Source organism: Choristoneura fumiferana, chromosome 13, assembly GCF_025370935.1.
Source record: "Choristoneura fumiferana chromosome 13, NRCan_CFum_1, whole genome shotgun sequence".
NCBI lineage: Eukaryota > Metazoa > Arthropoda > Insecta > Lepidoptera > Tortricidae > Choristoneura > Choristoneura fumiferana.
The window spans coordinates 17,685,993-17,701,772 of record NC_133484.1 but is presented as its reverse complement, the minus strand read 5'-3'; the positions used below and the strand labels follow the sequence as shown (position 1 = coordinate 17,701,772).

General features: G+C 36.1%; 1 protein-coding gene across 5 annotated transcripts in view; it reads left to right on the top strand.

Moving 5' to 3' along the window:
* Positions 1-27: 27 nt before the first annotated feature.
* AP-1sigma (AP-1 complex subunit sigma-2) overlaps positions 28-15,780 on the top strand; it is a 22,778-nt gene continuing 7,025 nt past the window's right edge. Inside the window, exons 1-5 of one of the 5 annotated variants that reach the window (XM_074096587.1) lie at positions 28-156; positions 2,596-2,774; positions 3,520-3,628; positions 4,809-4,946; positions 12,655-14,669. In XM_074096587.1, the coding sequence (XP_073952688.1) occupies positions 43-156; positions 2,596-2,774; positions 3,520-3,628; positions 4,809-4,946; positions 12,655-12,699 (585 nt within the window). In that variant the 5' untranslated portion in view covers positions 28-42 and the 3' untranslated portion in view covers positions 12,700-14,669. Of the gene's footprint in view, positions 157-1,647; positions 1,789-2,296; positions 2,477-2,595; positions 2,775-3,519; positions 3,629-4,808; positions 4,947-8,928; positions 11,069-12,654; positions 14,670-15,780 lie in introns of those variants that run through there. The other 4 variants (XM_074096589.1, XM_074096586.1, XM_074096588.1 and 1 more) reach the window with 4 other exon arrangements.

Genomic DNA, 15,780 nt, shown 5'->3' with positions numbered 1-15,780 from the left:
AGCTCTGGTATTACTGAGATTGACAGATGCACGTTATGTCATATGTCAAAAACGTCAAATATAGGCTGCGGGCGGACCGCACATTTTTTATCAGTTCGTACTTCGAAGGAAGTCACGCCACACAACCGGAAGCACCAACCGAAGTTGGTGGATATGGTGAGCGTTTTCACATTATCTCTACTTTTACTAAAAACTTCTTTTTAAAAAGGTTTCTTATTTTTTGTGAAAGGAGGGATACCTTGAGCAAAGGGGTGAGCCAACCTTGCTGTCCATTATTTTGTCTGTCTCTGCTATAGGTACTAATACTCTTTGCTCCGAGGGAAACCGGCACAGCTTTTTCCACATTTTAAACCATACTCTTTGTGTAAGTATATGTAATATAATATGATACCTAAACTATGGTATATACTTAGCTAAAGACATATTTTTGAATTAAAGTTTATTGGCTTGATTAGACAATTACTATGTTTATACTAATAATATTGGAAAGTTCTCTTTTTAGGTTTGAATGACTGTGTACTATTATCCAAAAATAGATCAGGAGAAAGGCGTACAAAATATGGAAACATATAAATACAATTCCAATGTAATGACCAGAATAAATTGCTTCCGTGCCAATGATTATTGACATTAACACACTTAAAACTATGTAAATAATCATTACCACAAGATACAGAGCAAACAATTTTTCTATTCGTTGGTACATAACCGATACCATTAAAAGAACATGACAACCTAATACAATAGCCGATAGCAAAATATACACGCAGCGCACAGGTAAACGTTTAAACATCGATAGACCATTTTCTGCTAGAAAATTACTTCCAGTAGGTGTTGCGAGGGCAATGTTGATTATTGTTGGTATCAATCCTAAAACACCGATTACTAATGTGCCGTTGTACAAAGATATGCAAAAACAAAAATTGTATAACTCAGGACACTTCAAGCTTCGTAGACTTTGCTTCACTTTCATGCTTTTTGTCCTTACGCAACAAAAACATGCTCTGAGCTTAAATTGTTGATAAAGATTATGTCAAAATAAATCAAAAACATGACAGCAGTTAAGTGCTAGTTAGAGCGTTTTCACACTATCCGATCCGATATCCGATGGTACTTTCTTAGGATGCGATCAAAGATCTTAACACAAACTACTTTTGCGATTATGGATTGTAAGGGTTTTGACTGCTGATTATTTCCGTCCAAATTTTAAAAATTAGCACAGTTTTTTATTAGAATGTCTTGCACTAAGATGTCTTGCATGATATCGATAAACTACCTAATTGATAATACCGCACACATAATCCTACAGAATACCCGCGTGAAATAGTAGACTGGCCAGCGAAAACTGTCTACGCATTTTTTACGAAACTTTAATCTGGTATAATTTTTGAGACTGTCAAATGTTGAATAGTGAGTGGGAGATCCGGAGGCCCCCCAAATCCCCTCCCCCTTTTAGTCCCCTCCCTTTTAGGCCGGCAACGCACCCGCAGTCCTAATAATGATGTTGGTGTCCATGGGCGGCGGTGACCAAATATCGCTAATTAGTCTGTGGCCGCCAAGTGGCCGCACTATAGTTGTAATCTGTCTGTGGGTGATGTCATGTCATGTCATTCTCTAAAGGTGCGGTTACATGCAGTCGGTCGTCCTGCCACGACTGCTACTAAATGAGATTAAGAAATCAGCTTCCAAATGATCATTCTTGCAAGAAGCCATCTTGTCGCTGCTGCTCAACGCGGTGACTTGACGCTACTTTTTTTGAGTCGCGGGGAATTCAAAAGAGATGTTCATGTAAGTTTACATGTTTGTGTAATTTTATTTAATCGCTAAGTGCGCGATGACAGCACCAACTAGCTGTTACAATTACGGCGGACTTTGAAATATCAAATTGCTGGCTGTCCTTACGAAGAGTAAGTAAACAAACAAATAAATTCAATGAAATATCGTAATTTACATATATTCTTTTCAATCATGTAAATCTATAGTGTCCATAATAACGTTGACCTTTTTTATTTCCTGTCTTAAATGGCACAATCAATTAATTTCAGGACACGGATTTTCTTATGTCAGTCTTCACGAGAAGTGCTTAATAAAATAAACAAATTTAATCGAATAACGCATTTCATATAATTATATTTCAAACGATTATTTTATGGCTGTAGTAGGATTTTACAAATATCACCCAATTCATAATCCTTCAAAATGGGGTCACGTGACCAGATGTGTCGTTGCAATCGAGCGACAAGCGACTGCATGTGGCCGCGCCTTAAATTCTGTACAGGTATAGGTGTCTATATATAGGTACTTTGTGTCATGACATGTCCTGTCAATCAAGTTATACATAATTAATAGCTTCATTTCATTTATTTTTCATTTTGACTGCATTTTATTCTGCTTAAATGCAGTTTCTGCTATTGTAAAATAAGAAAAAACCTTAATAAACAAGCTAACGTAAATACATTTAATCTTAGGCAAAATGGTGAGTGCTTGTATGTGACAACGATTACTGTATTTTACCATTTTATTTTCAATTTTCACGTGATATCGATTGCATTTATCAGTTCAAAATCTTTATTAATATATTTTCATGGTTTTTAGATGCAATTTATGCTGTTATTTAGTCGGCAAGGCAAGTTGCGGCTGCAGAAATGGTACGTGGCGCACCCTGACAAACTGAAGAAGAAGATTACCCGCGAACTGATCACCACAGTGCTGGCGAGGAAGCCCAAGATGTGCTCGTTCCTTGAGTGGAAAGACGTCAAAGTGGTTTATAAGAGGTGGGTATTGGAATAGCTTAGAGCTGTACAAGTAATCCAGGCATTGGCGTTTATTGGGTAAATTCTAGGGTAGGCAGCTGTTAGTTTGCGCCTGCAGCAGCGCACCATCCCCCACAGTAGGTTAGGCAGCACAAGTGCTTACTCAATGCATGCCACAGAATCCAGCTCATTTGCTTGCTAACTTGATATGTCTTGTCATTACAATGTCATGCAGGGACTAATTGGTATAGTTTCATTCAGGGTCCATTTCTTAAAATAAAATTACTTATGTGGTTCATTTCTACTGTACTGCAAACAAAGTATTAGGTTTTTGCAAGCTTTTCTTTAGCTTGGGTCCCATATATAACTAACACTCTAACCTAACCTAACCTATGTAGTATTGTAGTCGGGACCCCCTTTGCTTTAGTCCAACCTTAGTGGTAATTTTCAAACTCCTCATGTGTACTAATTCTAACACAATCTAGTAATATGTCCCCTGTTGAAAAACCTCTCCTTTTACCATTTTTTTTAATTAGCCTCCACTCTTAATTAGCCACTATCTGGCCAATCCTTTACATGCATCTAAATTGTTTTATCATACCACTGATTTTTGCCTTTGGTTTTACCTGCACAGAATGATTTTATCCTGCTGTCTTATTTTGCTTATAAGCATTGAAACTGCCGGAAAAGAAAGTCTCAGGGAAGGTCAACCAAACAAAGTCACTTCTATGTCAAAAGTGTTGAGAGACCACTTGTACCATTTCAGGTATGCATCGCTGTACTTCTGCTGTGCAATGGAGCAGGAGGATAATGAGCTGCTCACACTTGAGCTCATACACCGCTATGTTGAACTCCTCGACAAATACTTTGGCAGTGTATGTATAACCTAACCCTACTGGCTTTAACTAACGCATGTCATTATATGACATTCATTGACTTTGCATGACAAATGCTCATGTAAAATTTCATGTATACAGACTTACAGCCTTATTCATAAAAAATCCTTAATTGAGGTTTGATCGGTCTGTTACTTAGCAGACTGATTAAGCTTGTTAGACAGTTGTCAAGAAGTATGATTCATAAACGCTTGCTAGCAGTCTGCTAGTTGTTGAGCTGCTGATAGATGGATTAGACGCGTTATGTTGGCCATCTTGACAAATCAAAGACAAAAAATGGCCTTATCGATAATTATAAAAAAAATTACAGCAGTGACAGCAAATTAGCAAGAAAAAATAATAAAAAGCGAGATGTTTGTTTTCCCGCCATTTCCGATCCGCATGTTTATGTTGTACCTAAGTGCAAAAAGCCGTAATTATGTTAATCATCACAATTTAATTTTTTTCATTAGTATTTATTGTTATTAAAGTAGTAAAGTAGCAGTAATAAATACCTAATTTAGAGGATTTTTAAATACAAATTCCTAAAAATAAATATTCCTGGATTTTTTTAAATCTTTGCGTAACCCTCCCTTCACTAAAAATATCTTCAGTATGGTTTTTTGCTCTGGTCAAAGTCAGCTGTTCAAACTTGTGGCAGCCATTTTGTGACTTAACAGAGAGATAAAGGAGGGTCTACGGTCCTCTAACTTTAGCAGAGCCTTGATCGACTGATTAGCGCTAACAGACGTTTATGAATCATGTTTTTTAGCATCGGGCCTTCAAGGAGCCTTCAAGGAGGCTCTAACTTTTTATGAATAAGGCTGTTAGTGGTTACGAATTTGAAATTTTACATAAATATCATGGATAAATCGGGATAGAAAGTAGCCTATGTATTATTCTAAATCGCCAGCCATCTATGTATAGTCAAAGAAACTGAATTGCGTACCAGGGAGGAACCTTTGTGCTGCTAATGTTATGTTGACATTCCATACATCTGTCAAAGAAATCATAGTGAAATTGATTACGAAAGGGTGAATGCAATTCAATTTCCTTGACTGTACTAAATTTCTTCCAAATCTGTCCCGCTATTATAGCGTGAAGCAGTACCAAACACACGCACGCACACACATACAAACCTTCACATTTACAATACCTATTGATATAATTCTGTGGGCAGGTGTGCGAGCTGGACATAATCTTCAACTTCGAGAAGGCATACTTCATCTTGGACGAGCTGGTGCTGGGCGGGGAGCTGCAAGAGACCAGCAAGAAGAACGTCCTAAAGGCTATCGCCGCCCAGGACCTGCTACAGGAGGTCAGTAGCCAGGATAATGAGCTTGTGTGAGCTGCTCACCGATTTGCTTTACTTGTTGATATACACCTGAGAGGCTACTGTAGAATGTTCCACTTGTGTTACAGGCTACTGTAGAATGTTCCACTTGTGTTACAAGCTACTGTAGAATGTTCCACTTGTGTTGCAGGCTACTGTAGCATGTTCCAGTTGTGTTACATGCTACTGTAGAATGTTCCACTTGTGTTACACGCTACTGTAGAATGTTCTACTTGTGTTACAGGCTACCTTAGAATGTTCCACTTGTGTTACAGGCTACTGTACAATGTTTCATCTAGAATTTGTCTTGATTTTGTCTGGATTTTAAAACACATCACATGACGCGTGTAAATCAACAACTAATGTAAATAAGCATATATTTATGTTCAACTATATGGTAATAATTTAATAAGTTTGCTCAGTTTCTGTTTTGTTAGGCAATAATGTAGATTAGTATCTACATATCTCTCAATTTCACAAACATTCCTACTTAGTTTATAAAGATACTCTCGACTACCTGATCTCGCGAGAGCAGTGGTTACCAATTTCAAAATAATGTTTCTATTCTGAAGAAACGCTTTTCCCTATTATGGGGTAATTTAGCTAGCCCAGTTTGAGAACCACTCCGCTTGAGTGGACATGAAACGTCTCTTTCGCGCAATATGCAGCACGAAAGGGCAAGATGTTTATGTCCACCACAAATACCATTGTGTTAATTTAGATTCTAGTGTTTTAGACTAGGTTTGTTCAGGTTGCAGTTGTGGTTGTTATACACTAGTCTTTAAAGTGCCATTTCATTGAAAGGAGCGGAGCATAGAGTATCGATATCTCGCTCACACTCGTTGTAATGTGTTATGTCGATTCTGCTCATTGCAGCCTTAGTGAAAGTGCACTCTCACACTCTGAAGTCACATTTATCTAGTCTCCTGTCTTGCTGAGTAATAATTAGGAGTGATAATAAAAAGTTTAAACTAGTATATAAAGTGGACCAGTAAATAGGACAGTGGCCTCAGTAGTGCCTTTCGTAGCTGTTAAATAACACTTATATTAGATAGGAGCACTGCCTTTTCAAGACTATTTGTCTATTTATTTGTTAAACAATATATCAATAGTTCAATTACTTTGTTGCCTTTTGACAGGCTGGCGAGTTGCATAATAACCTTCATTTATAAAAAGTATTACCTGCGATTGAATCTACGTCTCACGGATTTTGCAACTTTCCTGGCTGAAAAGTAGCCTAAATCGGGGATAATATGTAGCGTTCTATTAGTAAAAGATTTTAAAATTATTTCAAGAGTTCTATAATCAACGCCTAAATTCAATACGAAAAAAAGCAAACAAAGTTTAGCTTTTTATTATAGCATAAACCAGAATCTGTATGCGGCTGTTATTAAAGTCATGTTATTACTATAAAAAAAACAACTTTAATGTTTTTACAATCAATTCTTCAGCGGATAAATGCATTTTCTGACCTAAGGCAGCAAAGTATAGAACAAACTACATATCAACGAATAAAACTACTATTTAAAATTAATTAGTTTAAAACTATAACAAATTAAAATAAGTCTAGTCAGCTCGTGTAGGAATAGAATTTTTATCCAAAAAATAATAATAAATTAGTGAAATTCTTTTGTTAACTACCTACTTATTAGGCACTCAATAAAACAGTATTTCATAATAAATAATCAAATCCGATTTCAGTTATTAAATGGTTTAATAGTATTTATCTTGAATCTGTATAGTACACGTTCATGAAATGATTGTTTGTTACATCATTTAAGGCACTAGTCCCCGCACCGGCGAGTAGCAAGTAGTGTTTTAGTATGAAAAATTGGTCGCTCCGTGAATAAAGCGATAAAATTTTCATACTAAAAACACTCTTGGCTACTCGCCGGCTGTGGGATTAGTGCCCTAATTACTAAGTTTAGTCGGTTGACGCTTCACACATAAAGAAAGGCCAAATACTTGATGCACACATGCATATATTGTATAATTTACTATGTAATAGGGTAGTTGAAACAATTAAGCAATAATTTCAAGAGATGACTAAAAATATTTTAACCCTGAATTTATTAATTTATTATTAGCTCAGACAATGAGGGTTTAAGTGACAGGCTAGTTGGCTAGTATGGACCTACATTTGACAACTTTGACATTTATGTCATGTTTGGGATGGGTTTATAATTTAATGAGCCAATCTTAGGCAAGACTATAACATCTAATGGACCACAAGGTACTAACGCCATTTTATCTCTTTTTGCAACCCTGAAAACTCTCCTTATGTTAGCAAATAGGTGGTATGTTACCTCATCATTGCCATATAAAACGGTCGCAATTTGTACACAATGTGTTTTTTTTGATTTCCGTTAACTCTAAGGGAACACTCGACTGGTCAATGAAGATCTTGTCCAAGAAACTAGTGGCCCAACTCTAACTACTAATTATGCGCTGAAAAACAGTGTACAAGTTCTTAATTTATGTCATATTTTGAAAGTCCGTAACTTAAGTGTTTTTAATCCACACATATTTAGGTTAAATAAGTTTTTGGTAATAATTTCATTTTTAATACAAGCTTTTTTGCTGACTGTACTTGTATTGTCACCCAAACTACATTTGCATACCAAATTTCAAGTCGATGCCATTAACCGTTGAAGAGTTCCGTCCTGTGGAGACGATCCTGGCCGGACTACCAGGATGTCACTACCAGATTATTATATTGTCACGCAATTTCCATAAGTGTACCAAATTTTAAGTCAATCCAACTACTGGAAGTTGGTTGAATTTAACTTGCAAGATTTGATTACAGACAGACACAGACAGACAACGGGACAGGTGAAACTAAATAAAAGCTTGTACAAAATAGTAGTTGTTTGCTGTGTCTCCTATGTGTTATGTCAATGTCACTCGTCAACTTATTAAATTTCACAAGTTGAATTATGAAGTCAAATATGACTTCACACACAATACACAATTTTTATATATATTTTTAATAACCAGGATAGTTAATTTATTTTTAATAAACAGAATAAGTTTGTATGGTTTTTATCAATAAAGTTGTAACCGTTTGTGGAAATTAACGGAAATCAAGAACAACACGGTGTACATAATGCTTGTTTTAGTCCCGGAGTCGTAATCTCTACATGGCAATACTGTATTATAATAATAACATATTCGTTTCCTCTTTCTTTATAAATATCTATTTAAAATGCATTTTTTTATAAATGTCTGTATACTAACGCTAATGATGCTGTAAAACGGTCTATCTATGTCGGACCCATACACTCCAAATATAAATTAATTTTTTAACGAGGTAATTCCACTTGGCCCCTTGACCTACCCTTGGCCTTGCAGTCATAGACAAAGGCTTACAATTTTCTGTACTTAAAAAATACAAAAAATAATCTTCTTGCTCGAAATAACCAAGTTGCATTCAAGTACTGTGACGTTTTTAATGAAAATACTTAATGCCGTCACACGGGCAATTAAATCTTTAAAATCTTGTAAATTTGCAATGTTTCTTGTGTTTGAAAAGCCGGCAACTGACCAGTGACTCCTTGAGCTGTTGGTATTCTTGGATGGCGATCATTTCTCATCAGATGACCCAGTTGCCCGTTTGCCTGCGTCCGATAATAAAAAAATGTCTTGCTCTAAAGTTCATAAACATGAACTAAAATTAAATACTAGTTCGTGATCAGACGTACAAAACAGATCCTATATTATCATGTGCAAAATTCTTACTTCGTATCTTGCCATCCCGCTTACGCTAATATTATTTAATACGAGAGTGAGAGGGATGGTACGATACGAACTTCGATTTTCGTAGTAGCCCCCCAGCCATTTTAATTTTTACAAAATTTTAATCGCCCGTGTTACGTCATTTAAAAAAAACGTAGCCTACTAACTATAAGTCGGTCCGGCATAGACCCCGCACTCATGTCCCCTGTTTGTGCCGTTTGCATGCGCTCAGGACCTGAACGATGGATTGTTGCACTGACGTGACGGCCTAGCACCGGCACTCCACTATGCTACCCTGAGTCTGTATTCCGTAGACCATGCTTGCGCTTTCCCTTTCACCTGTTTTCTTTTCCATTTTGTCGCATGCCAGTATAGTATAGTTTAAAAGTTCCGTCACACGAAGCTAAAGTACGTACCTAACTAGTAAAGCCTCTATTGCATTGCGTTTTGACGCCGCTTCAGCGTGAGGGGATCCTTTAATTGCTAAGCCGCAATAAAACGCTGTCATAAGTTAAAATTTGTTATAGAGTTTTGTAAATAGTCGTCAGTTATAAAAACGTGAGTTGAATGGTTTACTACTATAATTTTATAGATCATGTCTCACGAGAGAATAAGTCATAAGTTCATATCATCTCACTATGACGAAGTTCACTTTGTGCTCACTGCTCAACAATATAGTGGGCGACTAAACTCACAGCGACTGATGCATATTTTCGCTGTTGGCGTTTAAAATTATTTAAATATAAAAGATGCATTCATTAGGCTTTTTTTTAAGCACTATTAACCATTTTTGTTGATTTTACAATCATTATGCAAAACTTGTCTTTACTTATTCAGCCATTTTGCTAATACTACGTCGTGCCATAAAATATTATTGTTTCTCATGCCATTATTTATGTGTCAGCCTTAGCAAATGTTTTATTTATTAACAGAAATAAGTAGTTCAATTATACAGGACATTATAAAACATTTTTGCAGCAATGATGTGCGTACGTCTTAATTTCTTCTTTTTAACTAAACCTGGACATCTTTATCCGTCTTAAGTCGTGAATGTTCAATCCCGAAGTTTATCTAGTTTCGAATACTCTTACAACAGATCGATTTATGTTATTCTACATAAATTAAATCAAAACAAATATTTAAAACACTTGTAGTTGAAAACTGATGTATGTAAATAATCAAAAGACAAAATTGTGGCTAAAAAATTTGATCTTATCTAGCTTTAGACTAGTAAAGATGAACTTATTAAAATTTTACTTAACTTTTCACCTTTACACCATTTCACCTTTACTACATTAACATTTTTTGCCATCACACACAGTCCATACAAATAATTAGAAAAAATCGTAGATAAAATGCCTCGATTATATTGTTTCTTTGGAAACTAGATCCGATTTATATTGTATCAAATTGTATTTATTTGAAAATTATATTCATTATATAGATGTAATAAAATAACCAGTAGTACGTGTACGTTTGTCGCTTTATATTTGTGTAGTTTTGTTATATTCATAATCATTTATTGTTGTATTTTGATACACTGTTCTACCGGGTTAGGGGACTATGATATACAGATACAATAAAAAGCCGTCCGTACTTGTTGATTTTGTTGACAAAACAAACTTTATATAAAAATAGCGTGGTTTATATTCATATTACAATGCTTTTACAGTGTTAATCTAGTCGAAATCACTTTTTTTTTTACAATTAACACTTTCTAGTTGTTTTATGTAATTGCATTTAAAACTAGATCCATCAATTCGCGGTAAAACAGTGTAGTACATATAATTAATGGCTGTTTATGCATTTAATGTAATGGGATGTGGAAATACATTGGTTCTAACTAAAACTCTGTTTTTTCTTGCATGCACCTTACCTTGACCGTGGCATGAGCAAGTCTATAGTCTGTTGCACGGGGCTACAGTGCAGTGAGCACTCTGGTCAATAGCGGCTAAGGGGCTGAGCGAAAAAAGGGGTTGATATGATGATATCAAGGAGAACGGAGGGCGGCTCTAGCTTTGGAAACGAAACTGTAAAAATACAAGTGGTCTCTACCCTCTGAACAAAATATTTCTAACCTATGTAATATAGTAATGCCTTATAGTATAAGGCTTATACCAAACGCAACAGTATTAACGGATAAATGGCTGATTTACGATTTAATACATAGGAACAACCTGTATGTAGATATACAATAATGTTTTATTATGACATTCGTCTAATCAAATAATTAACAATTTTGATCATTCAAGAGAAGGAACCGTACTCGAGATTTCTGTCACTGTCCAGAGAGATGAGACACTGTGTAAGGAGAGGTGGGGAGGGGGTAATTATGTCCACATCTCTCTTTCTAGGTAAAAAATCCCGCTGCTAGACCAGTGGAAATAGACTATAGACTATAGACTGAAAAGATTATTAACCGTTATGTGCTTATAGTAGTCTGTCAAAAAAGAAAAGAAATTAAAAAGTGGCAAGTCCCTTTCAAACCCTGTCAAACCAAAAAGGGAGGACACTACAGTGTTGCCACTTTTTAATTTCTTCTCTTTTTTGTCAGACTATAGTTTTAACATTAATTGATTGGGAAAGCACTCGTGCATCCATTTTTTAACTGGGCTTTGTTGTAACATGTAACTCATATACTTATAGCTCATGCTGCGTTTTCCTCCCCCCCCTCAGCCTGGTGATGGTTAACAATATGGTCACTCCGGGAACTATTTAATGAGGGCTATCGTTTTTTGTCTCACTAGATGGCGCACTGTTGCGTGAGGTTTTTAAGTATGGCTTTCAAAGTCTGTTATTACGGGCGTAAAAACAAAGTTTAGATTAAAATCATATTTAATACACCTTAAAACCGTACCATAAAAATATCGAGCATGCTCGATGCATGCATATCGTGTTGCATAGTCCCCGTTTTGTTCGGAAAAAAGGGAGGACAATGGTTTCCGAAAGACAAAACTGTCTCAAAACACAGACATTCATTGCCCCGAAACGCATAATTGCCATAATTAATTTCAGATATTGCAAAATATTCACAAAATTATTCTAATTATAAATAAACCCGCGTAGCTCACCCAAAAACTATGAGATTTGACATTTCGGAGACCTCACGCTACACTAGCGCCTCTAGTGGCGAATTCATACGCGATAGCCCTCATTGCTGTCAATGTCATTCATGATTTAGAATCGTTTCGAACGCATTTGCATTAACTTCTTCCTTTGAAAAAAATTAACAGCGCCTCTAGCAGCGCGTATCGGCAACATACTGTTCTTGCAATAAATAATTGATACTTTAACGCGAACGCGGTCGACACGTTTCTTCCAAAAATACTTACCATAAGGGCTCAGAATGACCCTCTGCTTACCTATGATTTTGTAATAAAAAAATTGCATGCTAATCAGTGGAATTTAAAATTTCCATTACTTATATAAAATGCTATGGTGTGTGCTACGGATCTGGAGGTGGCCTGTAATATGGCTTACAAGCATATTATATTATTACAGTGAACGTAACCTGCCTTACTAAATTGTCACTTTAAATTCCATTTACTTAGATTATTAACCTTCTGGCCTAGATGAGACATAAAACTACGACATAATATTTTTAATATTAAAAAAAGTTAAATACCGATGTTGTTAGGTAGTAAAGGTGTTGTTGGTAGGTGCTAATACTTCCAGTTTTATTATATACATCAAAGGGATGTATACATCTAGAGCAGTAGTATGCACTGGCACCTATAGCTGAGCTGGTAATCCCCGTATAAACCTACTCGTATCTTAAGTAGATACTTCCACGTGTCCGCGTACATCGTAAAAACATTCAGCGACTTTATTGTTTAATACGCATGACAATCACTGGTGATCATAATCACCATCTCTTTCTACCACCATCTTACACAGTTTGATAGAAAGAGATGGTGGCGATGCGGAAACATTGGACGGAGAGGATTGTTGCGAATAGGACGAGACCGTGGACGCGGCGCTGCGCGAGGTGGGGCTCCTCTGAGACGCCGGGCTCCGGGACACTTCCACGTACTTCCGTCACCTACTCAAAGGAATAGCCAAAGATTTTACAGTACTTCCATGTATTGATGTACACGCAGAACAGGATCTTAGGCTGTAGTGCCACAATAAAGATTAGAGAACAGACAAGAGTAGAATTGAAATTTTACATACCAAATCGTTGCTATGTTCATGTTTAACGTCACATATGTGACAGTTGTAAAGAGCGGCGCCCTCGTTTGCAATCAAGTTAGCCCGCGTAATACGACGCTGCATACGAGCAAGTGTGAAAACATCTATAGAGCGATAGAGTCAAATATATGTACAGTGGTATTATGGTTAGTGGCATACTTAGAGGTGTTAAAATATGTTAGACATTTTGGTAATATACATATATATGATTATGGCCTTGACTGTTCATAACGTACTAGAATGTGACGAAGTGAGATACGGCCACGCATGCCAAACTGGGAAAAACAATTTCTTGGTCGTTTCTATTGTAAAAAAAAAACAAGTAGATAGAAATTATATGAAGGCGTTATTTTGTTCATAACTGTCACATTTTTGACATTAAATACTGAAAAATGGCAATAATTTTCTATAAAAATATTTAGCTTTTAATTTACCCGTTTTCTACTCTTTAATGTCGTGTTTCGTGTTGTACCAATCGCTTAAATGTTGTGCGTGAATACTTTAGTTAAATCTTAAAGAAATGTGTAAATGTGATTGGTTAACCTACAAAAGTCAAATTGTTGAGTTTTTACATTATTATCGAATTATATTTTTGTTTATTTGTTATATGTAAAATTATGGTGCTCCCACATTGGCTGTTAAAATGTTATATAACGTTTTGTAAAACACTATAACATTGTCTAGCACTTTATAACTTTTGTTACAACTTGTTAGATGTTTTAAACGCTCCCACATTGGTATAAAAATGTTATATAACACCATATAAAAATTGCATTTGCAATTTGGTGTCTAACATTTTAAAAGTTATATAACACTAGCTTATGCCCGCGACTTCGTCTGCGAGGATCTAGGTTATTGCGCGGTGGCGCCCTCTACCGGAATAAAAGGTATCCTATGTTGATCCTTGGGGTCCAAACTACCTATATACCAAATTTCATCAAAATCTCAGATCAGTGTTTTAGACGTGAAAGCGTAACAGACAGACAGACAGAGTTACTTTCGCATTAATAATACTAATACTAAATAGGGATGATAACGATGAGCATTTGGTACAATTTGTTATTAAACAATTTTTAATAATGTTACATAACATTTATAACAGCCAATGTGGAAGCACCATTAACCGTGTTTCAGGTCATTTTTTTCGCTTGCCAAATGTTCTAGCGTGACTAATATTTTTTTCTATCTAGGCTAGGTGAGAAAAAACCGGCTCATTTTAAATATTGTTTTAAGCATAAAACTATTTTCGGAACCATATTGTATAAGTCTCAAGTTTGGTGCAGTGTCTTATGCAAGGCACAGAGTTTTGAAATTGACTGAATTTCTGATGGTTCTTTTAGTAATGCATAATAGACAGCACACCTAGTTCAGATCAGAGACAAGTCTATATCATGCTGAAACAAACCAAGTACAGTCAGCAGCAGAAGCAAAAGGAGATGAGCGGTTACGGTGCTCAAAATGGTCTACACACGACTCTACTGCCGAGGTACAGTCGCCATCAGATATTTGGGAGCGGCCAAGGTGATCAAAAATATCGAAACATGAACTCTAACACCTTAATAATAGGGTGCATGTACCGATATTTTTGGCCACCTTGGCTTCTCCCAAATATCTGATGGCGACTGTACTAAGAGAGTGTTTAGATCAGTGTTTTTCAACCTTTTTCATAACACGACCCCTTTAGTATGAAGAAATATTTCGCGACCGCCTACCCGTAGCTATTTTTTTTCATGTATTTTATTTTGTGATAAAAATATTCTTAGTTAACATAATGTTAATAAACATTTTTTCTACTTCAGTTTCCCAGCAACTAATGTGAGCTTCGCGACCCCCCTAAAGAGGCTTACCCACAGGTTAAAAAACACTGGTTTAGATCATTTTGAGCACCACAACTGCTCATATACTTTTGCTGCTGACTGTACATCTTACACTTTACTCTTAAGCCCAGTCTGAACTGGGCTTGAGATCTGAATCTGCAAGCAGAAATGTGCAAGTTACATTACATTAAGGCCGCTTGTAGACGTCCAATGTTTCACCGGACAACGGACCATTTTTTTGCCGGACTTGCGGTGTTGTTATGGCTAAGTCGCCGGACAAGTGTCCGGTGCATGTACACACATTCATTGTATTGTAAGCCATACAACACCGCTAGTCCGGCATAAAAAAACGGTCCGGACGTCTACAAGCGGCGTTACGGCCTCGCGGTGTAATGCAACTTCCACATTGTTTCTTGCAGGTCTAAACAGGGCTTTACTTAGCCTGATAGATAACGCTTAAGAAGTAATAAATAAGATGTATATAATGTACACTAGAACCAACTGAATCGTGACCCACTGTGGAAAAGGTCATAGTGACATCGAATTGCTTGACAAGGGAATTTATTAATGACACTTACTGTGAGAATGTTCTACGGTGGGTCTAGAATCAAATGGTTCAACTGTACCCTGTTGCTCTTTTTCTATGGTATGTAGGCTTGTCTTTGATTTGTGGTCATAGATATCAGAGTTTCATAGTGACTAACAGAATGTATGTAGGTAGGTAGGAGAAATGTAAATGGACCAATAGATTTTTTCTTTTAGATTTTTTGTAAAAGGTCTTGTCAATTTGATTTCTCCTAAATTATAGTTATGTTATGACTTAGTTCGTAAATTTATCGTGGTCGTTTTGTTTTTTTATCTAATTTTGTATTGAGATTGAGTTGACTTTGAATATTTACTTAAAGGAAATTTATATTTGTTAAAACGATATTTATTTTTCATATATTTAGAGGAATGTAAGTTCGAATTAAGCATAGCCTTCTACTAAACATACTTTGGGTTGTGTTGTGCCAGAAATTTAAGATTAGTTAGGGAATCAATTGAATTAAACGCATAAATCATAAACGTTAGAATGC